The sequence below is a fragment of the Hylobates moloch genome, unplaced genomic scaffold, assembly GCF_009828535.3.
Source record: "Hylobates moloch isolate HMO894 unplaced genomic scaffold, HMol_V3 SCAFFOLD_20, whole genome shotgun sequence".
Taxonomy (NCBI): domain Eukaryota; kingdom Metazoa; phylum Chordata; class Mammalia; order Primates; family Hylobatidae; genus Hylobates; species Hylobates moloch.
This window is the reverse complement of record NW_026652295.1, coordinates 361,182-381,851: the sequence shown is the minus strand read 5'-3', so window position 1 is coordinate 381,851 and position 20,670 is coordinate 361,182. Positions and strand designations below refer to the sequence as shown.

The following is a 20,670-nucleotide window of genomic DNA, read 5'->3' as shown; positions in this document are numbered from 1 at the left end:
CCCAGGCTGGATTTGCAGTGGCGCGATCTTGGCTCACTGCAACCTCCTCCTCCTGGGTTCAAGCGATTCTCCTGCCTCAGCCTCCCGAGTAGCTGGGGCTACAGGCGCGTGCCACCACGCCTGGCTAATTTTTGAATTTTTAGTAGAGATGGGGTTTCACCATGTTGGCCGGGATGGTCTCGATCTCTTCACCTCATGATCCACCCGCCTCAGCCTCCCAAAATGCTGGGATTACAGGCGTGAGCCACTGCGCCCGGCCAAGTTCTACTTCTTTTATTCATGACACTTACTATTTTAATTATTTTATTTCTATGCTTTTTTAAACCATTTTGTCAACTTTGACTTTCATGGTCGTGTCTCCTGCCTGAAATACACACATAATGAGAATTCTGTCTTTCTTACTCCTGTGTCTTCCTTAGCCTAGAGTAGTTCCTGGCACAAAGTGAAAACTTAAACACCCTTAGGAGCTAAGATTCATTCTAGCTTATCTTGAAATGCCATTGGTTGGGCATATTTTCAAGTTTCATTTTCTGACTTAATGTAGATAGAAAATGACTGTTTACAATCTATCTGTTATAAAGATCCTGTATATCCTCTAGGTCATTATTATTAACATTAAATTTTGTTTAACAGTTCCAGAGATGTGGAAGATCTCGGAGACTCAGCTCACCCCAGAATATACTTCAGAGTTAGCATTCAAAATATAAACTCATCGTATCTGCTCCTCGTTGTATATTGGCCTCTTAGAAGAGTAGAATTTTGAAGAAAATTTTTAGCCGTATCTGAGTTTTATTTTAGTTGAATTAGATATACTTTGGAGTCTCAAGATTGATTCATTCTAAAATATGAAGTACAAAACATATGCCAAACCTAAATAAAACTCAGTGACTAGGAGATTACTTTTCAGACTGTGTTTCTGTTCCATTAATCTGGAAAATGTGGAGCTTGGGGCCATATTCACTTGTGTTAAATATGTCTTCATAGCCAGTGCTTGTTTTTGAATTTTACGATACGCGTTTTTCCCTTCAGCCATGTCAGTTTGAACAGTGCATCGTGTCTTCTCTGCAGTCACTGAAGGGGGTTCTGGAGTGCAAGCCGGGAGAGGCCAGTGTAAGTATTCCAGCTCCGCTTGGACTCCAGTGTCCGGGGAGCCTTGGGAATCATAGTTGTAAATTTTTGACTCATCATATTGCAAGATCTTTTCTCCCTCTTTGCTTGCTTGTTCCATTTAGTTTAACTGTGTGGATGTGCTGATTTCTGATTCCAAGCCAGGCCAATGCAAGTTAAAGTGTGAGTGCAGATGTTGTAGGTGGAGTGGTTACAGTGATAGCACTTTGTGGACAGGGATTGATGGGCCTGGCTCTTGACCATCAGCCCAGGGCTGCGTTGTCTTCTCCAGCCCAAGTCGCTACAGAGAGGAAAACCACCCAGTAGGCCCACTCTTCACGCGTCTCCTACTTTTAGAGTAAGGACACCACTCCTGTCGCAGTGTTCCACGCTTTGACTGTTTATATCTAATTCATACAGAAAAAGCCTTTTCTTAGCAAAGTCCAAAAATTTTAATCAAAATTCTTCCTTACAGGTCTTCCAACAACCTAAAACACAGGAGGAGGTTTGCCAACTAAGCATCAATATAATGCAGGTAATAATAGAAAGCAGTAATGCCCAAAGCCTCAAATAATACCAAGTATCGGTCAACCCCTCTCCTATTTATAATCTGCAGAGGACGTTCACCAAATATGTATTCTTTTTTCATCTTGTCTGTGTACATAATAGTTTAAGGTAAGTGAGTAACAAAGTTTAATGTAAGATTAATTCCAACTTGTTTTAGCAACACCCAAATGTTTCATTTATGTTGTGCTCCCCTTTTTTGTGTTCTCTTGGTACTTTCTATATATTCTGTTAGAGCACAAGGTAAATTAAATGATAATTAGCTGTTCACATTATATCTAGGGTGTAAAGTATTGTTGTTGGGACCAGTGCTTTGCAGGCACATAAAGTTGAGAATGTGGGTGAATGAATGAGAGAAAGTCTTTTTCTGGAATATATCTTTACAAACTTAATAATTGATCAAAACATAGGCACTTCTAATTTTCTATTACTTATGTGATAGATATGGCTGGGATATATATTTCTGTCATTAATGGGGCATATACAATATATGCACATATTCATACGTGCACACAACACCACACCATTAATGAGATACATAATTCTACTTTATGTAAAGTTATCTTTAATGTCCAAATAGATTAATATCTAGGAGTTCATTCCTCTGAGAGTTCTGAAACTTATTTTTTCACTTAGGTTTTTATATACTGTCTGGAACAGTTGAGCACCAAGCCTGATGCAGATATAGATACGACGCAGTAAGTAAAAATTAAATTAATCTCATTAATGCATTTAGGAGAATTAAAAATACAGGCTCAAGTTTTATACTTGGTCTTATATCCTAAGACTTTTAGTAAGAAAGAAAGATTGTTTATATCGAAGTAACCGGTTTTTTTTATATTTGACCTATATTCTTTCCGTAGTTTATCTTTCAACTCATCTTTGCCTTATTAGAGACAAATCAAGCAAATTGAAGGCATGATTAGGTTATTAATTATCCAAAGAACAGGTTTTACAAATAATAAAGTATTAAATGTAAATATATAACTCCTAGTTGATTATTTTTACAATTCTGGTGTTAGGGGAAGGCACCATTACTCTTGTTAGAGACTAAGCATGTTGGTAGAATTTTGTCTGGGTCAGGCTTAGTTATTAGAGCTCCAGTGGACACATGTTAACTCTTGATGTTTACAAATCCATATGGTAATTCTTTTATAATGCTTTTATATAGGACAGCATCGTAAAGTGCTGTTTTTTTTTTTTTAAGAAATCCGTTCTTTCTGAATTATACTTGGCATGTGTAACTTCTGTGTACTTTATGCTCTGACACAGATAATACTAAAATAAATGCCTCATATCTTCAGTTGACAATTTGGGAATTTATCCATGTTTGTCTATTTACTGGTTTTGGCTTTTGCTTTTCAGTGTATAAAACTATCACCTCCCTAGAGACCCAATAAGTTTTTAATTCTTCTAGGTTTTCTTTTATTTGATTTCGTATTTTTAGCTCATTATTTCACCAGGAATTTGTTGTTAGATCCCTAATATTATGGATTAAATTTCACGTTGCCCATGTTAACAGATTATCCATAGTACCTTCTTTGAGCTGTTAACTGTTAAGTCTAAAACACTTATTAAAAGTTTCTGGCTGGGCGCAGTGGCTCATGCCTGTAATTCCAGCACTTTGGGAGGCCGAGGCGGGCGGATCACGAGGTCAGGAGTTTGAGACCAGCCTGGCCAACATGATGAAACGCTGTCTCTACTAAAAATACAAAAATTAGCCAGGCATGGTGGCAGGGGCCTGTAATCCCAGCTACTCAGGAGGCTGAGGCAGAAGAGTGGGTTGAACCCAGGAGGAGGAGGTTGCAGTGAGCCAAGAACGCGCCATTGCACTCCAGCCTGGGGGACAAGAGCAAGACTTCATCTCAAAAAACAAAAAAAGTTATGTGACTTTCACCAAATGTTTTCCATATAATTCACTGCATTTTTAAATTTGCATATAGTTGGTTGCATTTTTGAATTTGAGTGCTTTATTTGTAACTGTTCCTACTTGCTTCTATGTCCAGTCTCTCTGTTGACATTTCTTCCCCTGACTTGTTTGGAAGTATCCATGAAGACTTCAGCTCGACCTCAGTAAGTCAGACAATAACTAGAAAGTAAACCATTTTAAAACTGTGTAACAACAATTTCACAAATCTGATGACTGTTCCTGGATCATTGCTGTAGCGTGTGGTATAGGACACTGTGCTGTGCTTTGGAGCTCTGTTATGTGAAATATTCAGGAAAGTATAATTTATATGAATTTCACACTTAACATTTTTAGCTGGAGTTGCAATTTCAGTCCTTCCATATACTGTCTGCATCTGTGTGGTTTCCAAGTGTTAAATGCATGCCCTTGTAGTTCCCTGGTGCTTCAGAGTTGCCAGGATGGGTTGGGGAGCAGGCAGAGGACAAGGGTGCCCATCCCCCTCACAGCTCTTGCCTCTTCTACCAGAGAAGTTCTGCTTTTCTCTGTTTTATTTCTATAAGTTCCCTCATAGCCTTTTATTTGAGCACAGCCTCAAATAGACACACACACACACACACTTATATACAAACAGATGTATGCATACACTGCATATATACATATGTACATATACACACATACTTTTTAAAATGTATACATGTATTTAAGGAGATTCACAAACATATATTATCATGTGTATAAATTCATCTGTTGAAACTCAAACTCTAGCTATCATAAATAAAATAACCCTTTCTGGCCAGGCACGGTGGTCATGCCTGTAATCCCAGCACTTTAGGAGGCCGAGGCAGGTGGATCACTTGAGGTCAGGAATTCGAGACCAGCCTGGCCAATATGGCAAAACCTCGTCTCTACTAAAAGTACAAAAATTAGCCAGGTGTGGTGTCAGGGGCCTGTAATCCCAGCTACTCGGGAGGCTGAGGCAGGAGAATCGCTTCAGCTCAAGAGGAGGGGCTTGCAGCGAGCCAAGATGGCTCCACTGTACTCCAGCCTAGGTGACAGAGAGAGACACCATCTCAGAATCATAATAATAATAAATAACCCTCTCTGGTTTGTCATGAGTTTGAAGGGGGTGTGTGTGTGTGTCTGTCTGTCTCAAGGGAAACTGACCCAAATTTTCTACTTTATGTATAAGTATGAATACCTAAATAAGGGATTTGGTATATTAGAGAAAATATAGTTTGGTCAAAGTAATTTAAAAAATTACTCTAGATTCAGTTCCTTGGATGACTAGGTAGAGAATGATACCATTCACTGAGATAGAGAATTAAGGGGAAAAAAAGGTTCAAGAGAACCTGGTTTTTTTTTGTTTTTGTTTTTTGCTGTTGTTGTTGAATGGATGACACACAGGTAGAGATATCCAGTGGGTGATTGAATGTCCTTGTTTAGATCCCAGGAGAGAAATCTAGATACAGATTTGTGACTCAGCAGTACATAAGCATATATAAGGCCTAGGAGTAGATAAGAACACTAAGAATTCTGGCTGAACAAAAGAAAAATGCTAGTTCCTCTGTTCAGCCAGAATTGCAGATGGAGTCGCCCCAAGAGTGGTGGCAGGCCATCCCAAGCCATCCCGAAATGAGGTCAGCTGGCATTCCAAAGAAAGAAGTGTGAAATGCAGGGTGATCAGTGCAAAGCATCAGTGAACGACACACAGAGGGGGCAGCACTGAGTCCTCACGAGGAACAGCAGGCAGCGATGTCCTGCCTAGGTCTGTTGGCAATGAGGGGGCCTGGGTGTGGACTTTATAGGAGGGTTTAAAGCATTTGCCTCAGGGCGGGGCTGATTTCTGCTATTCAGCAACGTGGTTGATCTCTCAGTGTTTTCCGCTATAGCTTAAAGAGCTTCATCGGTGCCTGGGAGGTCAGGGTCCCCACTTGGGTGCAAGCCTGCAGGGGAAGGCAGTCAGCCGGCCCAGTCAGAGCCGCCAACACTCTGTGCTTCTCCCCCAGGGCGTGGAGAGAAAGCGAGGGAAGCTGGGGAACCCAACCCTCGTTGGATGAGAGAAGGACCAAATATATAAAAATAATGTTGAGGCTGCCAGTGTTTATGGGCTCACCAGTAGCAGGGAGTCTCAGTTTGCCCTGGAAAGGGTTAATCAGAGAGCTAGAAGGAAATCCAGATAGAGCAGCACTCCTGAGAGGGATGGAAAATCCCATTTAAACAAAGGAATGTTTTGCAGCTGAGGGGCTTGTGGAGGCTGGAAATGCAGCAGGCTAGGGGAGTCCTGTGGAGACAGGGCTGCAGGAGAGGGCCTCCCGAATGGAGACTGCTGGAGTCTTCCCCTTGCTGGCACTCTGAATCCTCAGGCACTCCCTCCTGGTGTGCAGTGTCCCTGCACTTGGGATAGTCCTGCTCTTAGGCCTCTTCCAGTGGGTGGAGCACAGGAGTCAGCCCTGGACTCCCTGTGACCCATGACGCGGCAGCGCTCAGCTGACTCACATTGAGCCTGTTCTCAACTATCCCCCCAGGCACCTCACAGCGGGGCCTCCTGCCTCCTGCCTTTACTCTCCAGTGTTTTTTTTGTGACCAAATTCAGTTCCTCTGTATTCTCCATTGAAAGCTATCTCGTTAGATTTGGTGCGATCTTCTTAGGGTCTTGTTCTGTTATCCAGAAGGGAAGCAGCTGTGGTAAGGAAAATACCAGATTCGGAGTCAGAAGACGCTGGTTTGCATCCTGGGTGACCTTGGGCACGTCACTGAGAGGGTTCTCCTGAACAAAACTGTGCTGGTGACACCTGCATCACAGCGATGCTGTGGGGAATCACTGAAATAATATAAGACCATATTCGTCACCTGCACGTGCTACATTTGATAGGTGGAGTTGTTTTCAAATGTGCGTCTCCATCTTAGTTGTTAATAAGCTTTTGATTAGTCATCCACGGTTGAGAGTCTGTGCTGTTTAGTTTTTCTTTCCACTTTTATTGCATCTGAATGATTAGATTTGAGCAACAAATGTACTTATAGGAGTAAGACTTTAAATCACTCAAATAGCTTTTCTGTTTTTTAAGAGCCATGCAAATTACAATGGGAAAAACAAAGAGAATTAACAGGGCAGAGAAGATGTGGCAGGCTCAGGTCTGCTAGATAAGGAGGCTTGACTCTGGAAGGAAAAAGTAACTAAGGATTGATTTTCAAAACTGAGCAACCAGCTGAGGTTTTGAGGCGAACAGCGTGTTGAGGGCAGCTGATGAAATGTGAGGTTTACGGGGACCGCGCCATGGTGACTCCAGGCCCAGGTACCGGAGGGGAATGTGGCGTCCTCATCCCTCCCTCACCTGGGCGAGTTTCCAGTGCTTATTCACTGTTTTCCGTCTGGCCATTTATTCACGAAACGTGGAGGAGTATTATACGTAATACAACCCTATTTACCTTGTCTTATACCCCATTTCCTAGCCATAGAGTAATTCAAGGCCATTCACTTGTTTGAAGATCCTTTAATACTCCCTCGGCCTTTTACTTATATTTGTTGATGACTAAAAACGGGTAGTGAATAGGCTACACACTCTGCCAGAAATAAAGATGGGAACATTTAAAATAAAAGAATCTAGAAAGTTTTTGGAAACTGCTGAGCTAAATGAAATTGTGGGGAGATATAAAATATGCTTGGCAACTAAATTCAAGGATGTTATCTTTTTTTCACATGTCCAAAAAAATAGGAACTTCTTTGCACATTTACTGTATCGAATTACTTTACTGTAAGTTATTCTGGTTATGTACAGAAAGAGCATGCAGAGTATGTGTTGGAAAGTGTTTTTTGCCAAAGGTTTAGTCAAAGGATCTAACTCAAGGCTCTAGATTAGTCAAAGTCGTTCCAGAGAAGCCCTGCCCGCCTGCGGGAGCACGGGTTGGGTGCCTCGGTGAACCACACCAGCAGCATAAGGGCAATTCCTGGAATTTTATTTACCAGGTAGTTTTGAACTGTGAAAGGATACTGTGTTTATCAGCATTTGTGTCTGGTAGTTTTCGTAAGAAATTACTTTAGGTGGACAGAACCCTGGAGAATGTAGAAGTAACTGGCTTGTACCCCTTCCTCTTGGCTACACTGACCACGTCCTAAGGTGGAGTCCTCCACCCTCAGTGACCCTCACTCCCCGTTACAGGGAGATTATTCCTTGTTTTCTTCTGCAAACGCAAACAATTCTTAATGCCCTAAGGTATTTAAAGGAGCCCATCATACAGATGTATGGCAGTATAATTCTCTTCCAGGTTATAAAAAATTTATAAACTATTTTATAATTTCTACATTTTAAATGTAATTAGTTATTAAAGATATTTATTCCTGTAGCCTTTTCTCGTATACAAAGTATTAAGTAAACAATATAGAACACTTTTCATAAGAAACGCTGATCCCCGTTCCCAGCTGATCCTAGTTAACGGGATCTTATCTATCTGTTTTTCCATCCAAGCTGTTAAGTCTTAAAGGAAATACTTGATTCTTTAGTATATTACATGTAATTATAAGCAAATAGTAGAGCTGCAGGATTTATTGTGCTTCTCTTTATGTTATAATATTGGGAAAGAATCAGCCAAGAAAAACAAAGCATTGAATACTGATGTTAAAGAGCAGAGATTATAATTAAACTTGACAAGTGTTAAGCTGCTATTCTCTCTGGCACTATAAAGGTGATTTTCTAAAAATTTGTTTTGCTTTTAGGAACAGCGCCTTTTGATAGTCCTAAGTAATTGCTGCTATCTAGAACGTCACACCTTCCTAAATATCGCAGAACATTTTGAAAAGCACAACTTCCAGGGAATAGAAAAAATAACACAGGTAAGCGAGTTCATGTAGAATGCACAAGTTGCTGGTTTTACCAGCTCAGTTTTCAAGCTGTTTCCTAGCCTGTGTTCTTCTCCTGTCAGTGCCCATTCCCTCTGTGTGCCGCCCGCACGCCCACACTGCTTCCCCGCCTTCACCCTGCCCCATCTTTGGATGATTCCCTTCCTTCCCATGGTTCACCTTGAATGGTTAATTTAATACTCTTTTCTCTAGAGCAAAGCTCCCTCAAGGTTAGAGCCAGTTTACTCCTCACCTGAGCTGTTGTTCAAAAGTGAGGGGGGAAAATAAGGAGGGAAAGGCAGCAAACTCAGATCTTTCAGAATTATCTCACATTTGACTTCTTTCAGGTGAACACTTTAGATACAGCCAGCATCAAACTCCCTGAGCCTGCAGAAAAACCTCTTCCTGCTTATTCACACCTCTCCTTCCTCTCTCCCTTTCTGTATGACCTCAAGGATGCTTTTGCTTTGCTGCTTTGCGCATGCACGCGTGCACACACACCTGCTGGCTCAGAACAGCTGCAGGATGCTCTGCATCCTACCTGAAAAGTATGTCCTCCCCACTCTGCAATCACTGCATGCAGAAAGGTTGGGCAAAAGGGACTCCAGTAGAAATTAATGGAGTGAGTTTTCTTTTTAATGTTATACTTTGTTGTTTATATTTTTTTCAACTAAGCAGAAAAGGAAAAAATGAAGTAACCTTGTTATTAAGGTTGATTGGTTCCTGGGCAAAGGTTTATCAGATTTCTCAGTAAAACTATGCTAGTACCACTTTTTAATGTCAGTACAGTTTTGTCAATGCAAAGAATGAGAACGATAATGATCTGGTTAATCTTATAATCAACATGCACTCAGGGTTACCTACTTTTTATAAATGGTGGTTCCAGTTCATGAACTACATTGGGATTTTTTTTCAAAGAATGAAAATGTCAAAGTGGGCGGCCCTGTCTTGTTTTCCTGCCTTTTCGTAAAGATTAATCATCCTGATGAGAAATGTTGTGACTTAAGCCTTTGGGGCCAAATGTCTAGTTTATTTCCAGAAATTTTTGTGTTAAGAATTGCAAGGTGCTATCTTGCAGTAAAAAAGTGGCTATTTGTAGAAGGTGGTTGCTTTGTTTTTATATAACAACAATAATGGCATGAATATATTTATTGGAGAAATGTTATTTATCATTTTAAAATATGTGAAATGATTAGGAATTGCATGTAAAAGAAGCAAGCTTGGTTTTCTCTAGGTTTTTTGCGGTAGGAACTGTTGCTTCACTTTATATCGTTAAAGTAGAATTAAATTAATTTTAAAAAAGATTTTTTCATATCCTTCCTTGTCTTTGTCCAGACCATTTTGAGACCAAGATAATACAAAGGAGCTGGAGATGTAGCAGTACAAATGGTGGGCTCTTTCCCACTCAGAATTTCGATTTTTTTCATCAACCATCTTGAATATTTTGAAATTCAGTTGTGTTTAAAATGAATAGATAGTAAACTAGATTTAGACGATAACATTTGCACTGATTTTATTAATTTGTGAATCTGTTAATTTCATGATTCCAACCAAGTAAAGTGTATTTCTGGCATCAAAGGGAAAGGTCTGCTGACTCTGCCACTGTTTTTCATAGTTTTCCCTCCAAAAGACAAATAATTCCAGAGGCATCGATCCCAGAAGAATCACAGGGCACAGGTCACAGTGGATGGTTTATTCATTCCCTCTGTTTCCGCATTGAAGATGAGGGTCTCTCATAGGGGGACCTCACGTCAGTCACTGGGCATGAGACTTTCTCTCAGACTCCTCTGGTGTGAGCCAGGGTTGGCCAAGTGTTTCTTCGGGGTATATTTCCTCCCGTTTTCTTACTGGTACTTCTACCAGGAGAGGCATGAAACGGCCAGTTTTTCATTCCCTTCACCTGTTCCTCACCTTGGAACATGGAGATAAATTAGTCTTAATATAGGAACAGGAGACAAATAAATGTTTTTAGGGGATTATTAAAGTGTAATGATCAGTGACATTTGAAGCTAGAATGATTTTATACATACACTTTTATTTGGTGCACGAAATCAGGGATGGTATCATCAGCTCCATAATCTTCATAGAGAAAGATACCCAGAGAGGTCAAGGACTTGACCTGTAAGAGCACAGCAGGCAGGACTCAAAGTACATTTGCTCATTCTAAATCCAGAATGCTTTCTGGTCCAGCACCACGCATCTTAAAGAATAAAACTAGTCTCATGATAATACAGTTGACCCTTAAACAACTCAGAGGTTGGGGTGCCAACCCCCTGTGCAGTCGAAAATCTAAATATAACTTCTGACTACCCCAAAACCTAACTACTAGTAGCCTCCTGTTGGTTGGAAGCCTTATGAATAAAACAGCGTATCAACATGTATTTTGTATATCTGTTGCATACTGTATTCTTGTAATAAGCTGGAGAAAAGAGAATGTTAAGACAATTATTAGGAAGAGAAAATATATGAACACTTCATGAAGTGGAAGTGAATAATTACTGTGAGAGTCTTCACCCTCCTCATCTTCACGTGGACTAGGCTGAGGAAGAGCAGGAGGAGAGGTTGGTCTTGCTGTGTCAGGGGTGGCAGAGGCAGAAGAAAATGTGTGTATAAGTGGACCCACATAGTTCAGACCCTTGTTGTTCAAGGGTCAACTGTACACCAAAGAAATGAAAATAGGACATGAAGCTGGTTGATGAGTGTACATTGTTCTGGCCTTTATGAAACCACATTGAATGGTAATTCATGAGATCAGGGTATCCAAGTCATCTTGTTCTACATTGTTCCTCCTTAAAAATAAGCCCTGTTATAAACCGTTGGTGGACTCAGTGCTGTTTGAATCCAGAAGTATGTGCCAACAGGGAGCGTCCTGCCATGTGCGTGCATTTTCGTTAGTATTTCGTTAGTATTGCCGTACCATTTAGCTTTTGCTCAAGTCCTGGGGATGTCTTTTTCCAGTCGTGCATTTTTTTTTCAGCTTATAGAAGTAAGACCCAACCATTATTTTTAAAAAGAGAAGTATTGGGAAGTCTAAAAAAATAAAAATTAAAATAATCTATAATGCACCAACCAAAGTAGACACTATTTTAATATTTATAGTAACCATGACTTTATATATCCTATCTATATGTTATAAAAATATGAAACATGGTGAAAAAGAATTTGAGAAAAAAAGAAACATTTTTCTGAATTCACTTGACATTGTATTTTTCTACTGAATATATTCTATTGTGAGTACTTTTCCATTTTTATTTAATATTTTTGTAAATGTGTTTTATGGCTTTATAACATTTGTTAATGTGGGTATACATAGTATTTTTAACCTCTCCCATACTAGTAACCTTAAGGTTATTTTTAATTTTTGTTGTTGTTACTGAGAAGTGAAGATAATCTTTGATCACATGTCTAATTACTTCCTCATGATAGAATCCTGAAGTAGATTCACAGCCCCAAAGGTACTTGGTAAATATTGCCAGATTGCTTTTTGGAAGCTGATCTCATCACATTTCTGTCATCTTTTTAATTACGATGTTTAATTCGATAGGTTAAAATAGGCTTTCATTGTATTTTAATTTGCATGCCTTTTTCTGTTTAGGAGTTTAGCACTTTTTCTTCTGTTTATTGACTGTTTATATTCTAGAAGAGCTAATTTTGAAGGCTCTTAGAGAGTTAAGCAATGTGTTGCAAATAAATTGCAATTTAAGTGTGCAAACCAGATTTGCCACCAACCAAATTCTTTCATACCTTTGAGAAAGGAAAACCAGAGCGGTATGGTTAATAAACTTCAGCGTATAATTTTATTGTGGTAGGTATAATTACATAATTCCAGGGAGTGCTCTTACATATATAAAATACTTTTTTAATCTGTCCCAGTCTTTAAAAAATAAGCATCTAATTAAGAATTTGTATACTTGCAGATTTTCACCTGACAAAGCCTGTGGACATTTTTTTTCTTTTCACTTTTAGACTTTTTTTTTTAATTTTATTATTATTATACTTTAAGTTTTAGGGTACATATGCACAATGAGCAGGTTTGTTACATATGTATATATACATGTGCCATGTTGGTGTGCTGCACCCATTAACTCGTCATTTAACATTAGGTGTATATCCTAATGCTGTCCCTCCCCCCTCCCCCCACCCCACAACAGTTCCTGGAGTGTGATGTTCCTCTTCCTGTGTCCATGTGTTCTCATTGTTCAGTTCCCACCTATGAGTGAGAACATGTGGTGTTTGGTTTTCTGTCCTTGCGATAGTTTGCTGAGAATGCTGGTTTCCAGTTTCATCCATGTCCCTACAAAGGACATGAACTCATCATTTTTTATGGCTGCATAGTATTCCATGGTGTATATGTGCCACATTTTCTTAATCCAATCTATCATTGTTGGACATTTGGGTTGGTTACAAGTCTTTGCTGTTGTGAATAGTGCCGCAGTAAACATATGTGTGCATGTGTCTTTATAGCAGCATGATTTATAGTCCTTTGGGTATATATCCAGTAATGGGATGGCTGGGTCAAATGGTATTTCTAGTTCTAGATCCCTGAGGAATCACCACACAGACTTCCACAATGGTTGAACTAGTTTACAGTCCCACCAACAGTGTAAACGTGTTCCTATTTCTCCACATCCTCTCCAGCACCTGTTGTTTCCTGACTTTTTAATGATCGCCATTCTGACTGGTGTGAGATGGTATCTCATTGTGGTTTTGATTTTCATTTCTCTCATGGCCAGCGATGATGAGCATTTTTTCATGTGTTTTTTGGCTGCATAAATGTCTTCTTTTGAGAAGTGTCTGTTCATATCCTTTGCCCACTTTTTGATGGGGTTGTTTGTTTTTTTCTTGTAAATTTGTTTGAGTTCATTGTAGATTCTGGATATTAGCCCTTTGTCAGATGAGTAGGTTGTGAAAATTTTCTCCCATTCTGTAGGTTGCCTGTTCACTCTGATGGTAGTTTCTTTTGCTGTGCAGAAGCTCTTTAGTTTAATTAGATCCCATTTGTCAATTTTGGCTTTTGTTGCCATTGCTTTTGGTGTTTCAGACATGAAGTCCTTGCCCACGCCTATGTCCTGAATGGTATTGCCTAGGTTTTCTTCTAGGGTTTTGATGGTTTTAGGTCTAACATGTAAGTCTTTAATCCATCTTGAATTAATTTTTGTATAAGGTGTAAGGAAGGGATCCAGTTTCAGCTTTCCACATACGACTATCCAGTTTTCCCAGCACCATTTATTAAATAGGGAATCCTTTCCCCATTTCTTGTTTTTGTCAGGTTTGTCAAAGATCAGATGGTTGTAGATACGTGGCATTATTTCTGAGGGCTCTGTTCTGTTCCATTGATCTATATCTCTGTTTTGGTACCAGTACCATGCTGTTTTGGTTACTGTAGCCTTGTGGTATAGTTTGAAGTCAGGTAGCATGATGCCTCCAGCTTTGTTCTTTTGGCTTCGGATTGACTTGGCGATGGGGGCTCTTTTTTGGTTCCATGTGAACTTTAAAGTAGTTTTTTCCAATTCTGTGAAGAAAGTCATTGGTAGCTTGATGGGGATGGCACTGAATCTATAAATTACCTTGGGCAGTATGGCCATTTTCATGATATTGATTCTTCCTACCCATAAGCATGGAATGTTCTTCCATTTGTTTGTATCCTCTTTGATTTCATTGAGCAGTGGTTTGTAGTTCTCCTTGAAGAGGTCCTTCACATCCCTTGTAAGTTGGATTCCTAGGTATTTTATTCTCTTTGAAGCAATTGTGAATGGGAGTTCACTCATGATTTGGCTCTCTGTTTGTCTGTTATTGGTGTATAAGAATGCTTGTGATTTTTGTACATTGATTTTGTATCCTGAGACTTTGCTGAAGTTGCTTATCAGCTTAAGGAGATTTTGGGCTGAGACGATGGGGTTTTCTAAATATACAATCATGTCATCTGCAAACAGGGACAATTTGACTTCCTCTTTTCCTAATTGAATATCCTTTATTTCCTTCTCCTGCCTAATTGCCCTGGCCAGAACTTCCAACACCATGTTGAATAGGAGTAGTGAGAGAGGGCATCCCTGCTTCCAGTTTTTGCCCATTCAGTATGATACTGGCTATGGGTTTGTCATAGATAGCTCTTATTATTTTGAGATACGCCCCATCAATACCTAATTTATTGAGAATTGTTAGCAAGAAGGGTTGTTGAATTTTGTCAAAGGGCTTTTCTGCATCTATTGAGATAATCATGTGGTTTTTGTCTTTGGTTCTATTTATATGCTGGATTACATTTATTGATTTGCGTATGTTGAACCAGCCTTGCATCCCAGGGATGAAGCCCACTTGATCATGGTGGGTAAGCTTTTTGATGTGCTGCTGGATTCGGTTTGCCAGTATTTTACTGAGGATTTTTGCATCAGTGTTCATCAAGGATATTGGTCTAAAATTCTCTTTTTTGGTTGTGTCTGTACCAAGCTTTGGTATCAGGATGATGCTGGCCTCATAAAATGAGTTAGGGAGGATTCCCTCTTTTTCTGTCGATTGGAATAGTTTCAGAAGGAATGGTACCAGCTCCTCCTTGTACTTCTGGTAGAATTCGGCTGTGAATCCTTCTGGTCCTGGACTTTTTTTGGTTGGTAAGCTATTGATTATTGCCACAATTTCAGAGCCTGTTATTGGTCTATTCAGAGATTCAACTTCTTCCTGGTTTAGTCTTGGGAGGGTGTATGTGTCGAGGAATTTATCCATTTCTTCTAGATTTTCTATTTTATTTGCATAGAGGTGTTTGTAGTATTCTCTGATGGTAGTTTGTATTTCTGTGGGATCGGTGGTGATATCCCCGTTACCATTTTTTATTGCGTCTATTTGATTCTTCTCTCTTTTCTTCTTTATTAGTCTTGCTAGTGGTCTATCAATTTTGTTGATCTTTTCAAAAAACCAGCTCCTGGATTCATTAATTTTTTGAAGGGTTTTTTGTGTCTCTATCTCTTTCAGTTCTGCTCTGAAGATGGATCTGACGCTTGCTTTTTGAGCAGGATTCAAGCAGACCCAGTTAACATCTATGTTCAGCAGCCAGCACGAACGGGGTGTTAGTGAAAATGAGGCCGTTGAGTTAATAGAAATAGCTGCTACCATTTATTATGTATTCGCTTTCAGTGTGCTATGCAAGTTTCCTGAATTATCTGTTTAAATCTTTACAACAAAAAGTATGAGCTGTGTACTCCTGACATTGGTCCTGCCTTATCACACATTAATACTGCCATTCTACTCTCTTTTTGTAGCATTTGCCTGTTAACTGTTTGCACATCCATTTATTTTCAACTCCTCTTTTCCCTTCTTTTTTTAAAAAATGAGGTATAATTTACCTACAGTAAAAGACACAAATCTTAAGCTTATGGATTGATGGCTTTTTACATATGCACACATTCCAGCATCCACCACCAGATGAAAATACAACACCTTCCCTTGTGCCCTGTTTGAGTAGGCTCCCTTCTCAACAACATTCCAGCTGCTCTCTGCAGAGAATCATTTTGTCTGTCCCAGAACTTTACGTGGAGCTCCACGCACTTTGTTGTCTTTTGTATCTGGCTTCTTTTGTTCCAAATTAATTTTTTGAGATTCATCCAAATTGTGTGTACCAGTGATTCATTTTCTTTTATTGCTGAGTTTGGATAACCAGATTGTTTAATCATTCTCATGGTGATGGACATGGGATTGTCTCCAGTTTTAGGCCTTTATGGATAAAGTTGCGGTGAATATTCTTGTAAGTCTCTTTGTGGACGTTTGTACTCACTGATCTTGGATATAAACCTTGAAGTGCAATAGCTGGTCGTGGCACAAGCCGATTAGGAACTCTGAGTAGTTTTCCAGAGTGTTATAAACTCCATCGGTCATAAACTGGAGTGTACGCTCCATCGGTCATAAACTCGAGTGTACGCTCTGTCAGTCGTAAACTGGAGTGTGCACTCCGTCGGTCATAAACTCGAGTGTACGCTCCATCAGACATAAACTCGAGTGTACGCTCCGTCGGACATAAACTGGAGTGTACGCTCCATCAGTCGTAAACTGGAGTGTGCTCTCCATCGGACATAACCTCGAGTGTACGCTCCGTCAGACATAAACTCGAGTGTACGCTCCGTCGGTCAGAAACTGGAGTGTGCGCTCCGTCGTACATAAACTCGAGAGTGTGCGTTCCGTCGGTCAGAAACTCGAGCATACGCTCCATCGGTCAGAAACTTGAGTGTGTGCTCCGTCGTACATAAACTCGAGTGTGCGCTCCGTCGGACATAAACTCAAGTGTACACTCCATTGGTCATAAACTCGGTTATAAACTGCATCCTAGCCAACACTTAATATTACCAATCTTGTTTATTTTAGCCAATCTCATTGTTGCTTTATTTGGCTTTCCCTAATAATGATGTTAAGCGCCTTTTCTTGTATATTCAGATACTCACATTCAGGTAGCTTCTTTCCTGAAGTGCTTGTTTAACCCCAGCTCATTTTTAAATTGGATCAGTCATCTTTCTATTGACGATTTTTAGAAGGCTCTGAATAAGTCCTTTGTCACACATACATATTTTTTCAGTTCATGGCTTGCTGTTTTGTTTTTATAATATCTTCTGGGCAGAACTGTTTAATTTTGATGAGATCCACTGTATCAAGCTTTTAAAATGTTTAATGCCTTTCATATGTTGTCAGAATCTTTACCTGCTTCAATGTCCTGAATATTTTTTCCCAGAAGTTTTGTAACATTAACTTTTATGTTTAGGTCTATGATGTCCATCCTTATGCCAATATTGCATTGTTTTATGTATTATGGGTTTGTAGTCAGTCTTGATATCATGTAGTATGAGTCTTCCAACTTTGTTCTTTTTAAATTGTTTGGGCTATTTTAGGTCCTTTCCATTTATATATAAATTTTAGCCTGTGAATTTTTACCAAGAAAAGGCCTTTTAGGAGTTCATCGAATTTGGAGAAAATTACCAATATTGGTCATCCTGTTTGTTTAGGCCATCTTTAATTTCTTTCAGCAATGTTTTGTAGTTTCCATTAGAGATTTTCCATGTCTCTTGTTAAGTTTATTCCTGGGTATTTTATTTTTTATGGTATTGTATTATAATTCTTCTGTGTCTATTATATAGAAATACAATTGATTTTTGTTATTGACTCTGCTGCCTCAATAAATTTACTTTTTTCATTAGTATGTCAACCTGCTTAGAATTTCTAAATACGTAATCATGTCTTCCGTTAATAAAAACAGTTTTACTTCTTCTTTTTTGGTATTATTTCTTTCTGGATCTCATGGACTAGGACATCTGGTATAATCTTGAAATAGTGGTGAAAGGGGACAACTTTGCCTTATTCCTGATCTTCTGGAGAAACGTTCTATATTTGTACCATTTTGCACATGCCCTTTACACGGCTGATGTTCTTTCTAGTCTTAGTTTACTGAGAATTTTTGTCATGAAAGTATATTGAATTTTCTCAAGTGCTTTTTCATCTGTTGAAAAAATACCACTTCTGCATGATATGTTTTTAAAATTTATTTATAGTTCTTATTTGCCAATAGTTTGTTTGGATTTTTATGTCTTTGTTCATGAAGGCTATTGGTGTGTGATTTTTTTCTTATATCTTGCTCAGTTTGGATGTTAGGGTTATACTGGCTTTATTAAACAAAATAGGAAATGCTTTCAGCCCCTATTCTATGAAAATGTTTGTGTGTGCTCTCATTTCTTCCTTTCATGCTTGGTAGAGTCACAGATGAAACCACCTGGACCTGAAGTTTTCACTGTCAAACCCTTGCCTATAATGGATTCAATTAGTTTAATAAATATAGGACTAGTTGTGCCAGCTTTTGAAGGTTGTGTTTTTCAGCAGATTAGCAATTTCCTGTATGTTGTCAAGACTTGACGGCATAAAACTATAACGTCCTTTTACTGTCCTTTTAATCTCTTCAGGAGCTTCAGGAATGTTTCTTTTTTTGTTTCGTTTCTTGGCAAAATATGTGGGCTTTTTCTTTATTTCTTCATCAGTCTTGCCCAGGAGCTTATCGTTTTTGTTGTTATTCCTTTTTAATTTTTAAAAACTTTCAAACTTTTTTTAAGAGACAGGGTCTTGCTCTGTTACCCATATTGGATACAGTAGTTGAATCATACCACACTGCAGCCTCGATCTCCTGGGCTAAGGTAATTCTCTCACCATAGCCCCCAAGTAGCTGGGACCACAGATGTGCACCACTATGCCTGGCTAATCATTTTTATTACTATTTTCAAAGAACCTACTTTTGGCATTGGTGGTTTTCTTTAATATTTACCTTTTTAAAAAATTGATTTCTGTTGTTTATCTTTTCCTTCTATTTTCTTTGGGTTTAATTTTCTCTTTTTCTAGATACTTGGGGCAGAAAATTAGAGCAGTGATTTAAGTTTTTCTCCTTTTAAACCTTTCTTTTAAAACATTTTCAGCTATAAATTTCTAGCCACTGGTTCTCTCTCGCAGATTGTGATATGTTATCTCTTCATTGTGTATTATTAGTATTTCCCTCTTGGATGCCTCCTTCCTTTGAAGAAATCTTACTTAGCACTTGTATTTCACATGCCAAGGGAGTCTCTAATCATCTATTTTGGTTTGTGTTTATAGATACTAGAGAAAGAGAGAGATAGAGAAGGGCTAGAGGGAACTCAGTTATTGCCTGTCACCGTTTTCCTCAGTGGTTCATCTTCTTCATTCTGATTTACTTGATTTTAGGTTAGAGCCCTTTCTTATTACGTGGGTGAAATACTCTTTGACCCCTTGCGTATCCAGAAATATCTTTCTCAGACTCTGTTAAGAGAATGACACGCCGGCCAAATACAGGATTCTTGGGTTCTGTTCTTTCATTCCTGTAGATTTTAATCCAGTGATTTCAGCTCCCAGTATTGCATGTGAGAAATCTGACGTCAGACCAGTTCTTTCTTCTTTGTAAGTAAATTATTATTTTGATCTAGAAGCTTGAAAGTCAGTCTCTCTTTCTCTCGCTCTCATTTAGAATAAATGTATTAGAAACTAGAAACTTTAACAGTAGTTGCCTAGATATGTGGGCTGTCTTATCAGTCTAGCCTGGCACTCTGCAAGCCTACTCAAGTTGCAAACTTGGGTCTTTCTTTAGATCCAGTTAAGTTTTCTCCTATTGCTTGTTTAATTAATACCTTTTCTCTAGCTGCTTATATTTCTTTACTTGAATTTCTATTTTTTGCATGTTAGAGCTCCTGGGTTTATCTTCTAGTCTTGTTCTTCATAATTTTCATGTCTTTACATTTTTATTCTATGCTTTGAAGTAGTCCTTGCACTTCAGATCAGTCTCAACAGTGACCAGGAGTTCCTTCCGTTAATCTACTCAGTTGTTAGCTTTGGAAGTTGTATGTTTCACCTCTAGAAATCTTGTTTTGTGTTATACTTTCATCTTCATGAGGGTTTTCTTTCTTTTTTCTGTTCAAGTTGTTGCTTGTCTCTTCTGCAGCTGAGTTTCACTGCTCGATGGGTGTTCCTATGCATAGCAGCGGACTCCCTTAGATGTGTGTTTATTTTTCATTGTAGTTTGTTGCAGCTCAGGCCTGGCATTGGAGAGAAGCCTATCCCTTTCAGGCCAGTGCTGCAGAAGCAGAATGGCCACCAGCCCCCTGCAGAGTGACCTGGGCCCACAGACCTCCCATCTCCTCCATGCTTGGGCCTCTGCCTCCCCTCTCTTCCATCTCTGGCCTCCTGCCTGCTGGTGAGACCAGGCACACTCACGTAGGGCTGATGCCAGCCTCCTTACCCTCTTCTGCTCCCACTCCCCTCAGGAGCCCACAGTCCACGCAGCTGAACTGTCCCAAGGACAGGACTTTCTAATAGGGGTCTTTCCTGTTTCTTTCTGCCCATGACAGTGAGCGTGTGTCTGGCCTCCCTATGGAGTTGCCTTGGAATCTAAGGCCTGACCTGCACACCACTCAGGCAGAGCTGTAACTGGAGGGAGAATCCAGGGGAGCTGCACTGGGGTTACTAGAGTGTCAGAGCAGGCTTATTTTCTATTGGTAACACTTTTCAAATGAATTAGTTAATATGAAGAAACATAACATAATTTTAAATGGTTCCTTTTTAATTGTAGTTTACTGGCTATTACAATTTAGTATTTATAATGCTTCTTGCTCTGTGTACAGAAATGAGAGGTTAGTATTTTCAAAAATGAATGATATGGTTATAGGCTTTCTGTCCCTACCCAAACCTCATCTTGATTTGTAATCCCCACAATCCTCACGTGTCAAGGGAGACC

General features: G+C 39.3%; 1 protein-coding gene across 3 annotated transcripts in view; it reads left to right on the top strand.

Annotated features, from left to right (window-relative positions):
- EXOC2 (exocyst complex component 2) overlaps positions 1-20,670 on the top strand; it is a 192,677-nt gene that overhangs the window by 127,108 nt on the left and 44,899 nt on the right. For all 3 annotated transcript variants that reach the window (XM_032141514.2, XM_032141515.2, XM_032141511.2), the window contains exons 18-22: positions 1,030-1,110; positions 1,583-1,642; positions 2,308-2,369; positions 3,678-3,744; positions 8,292-8,408. In XM_032141514.2, the coding sequence (XP_031997405.1) occupies positions 1,030-1,110; positions 1,583-1,642; positions 2,308-2,369; positions 3,678-3,744; positions 8,292-8,408 (387 nt within the window). The remainder of the gene's footprint in view (positions 1-1,029; positions 1,111-1,582; positions 1,643-2,307; positions 2,370-3,677; positions 3,745-8,291; positions 8,409-20,670) is intronic.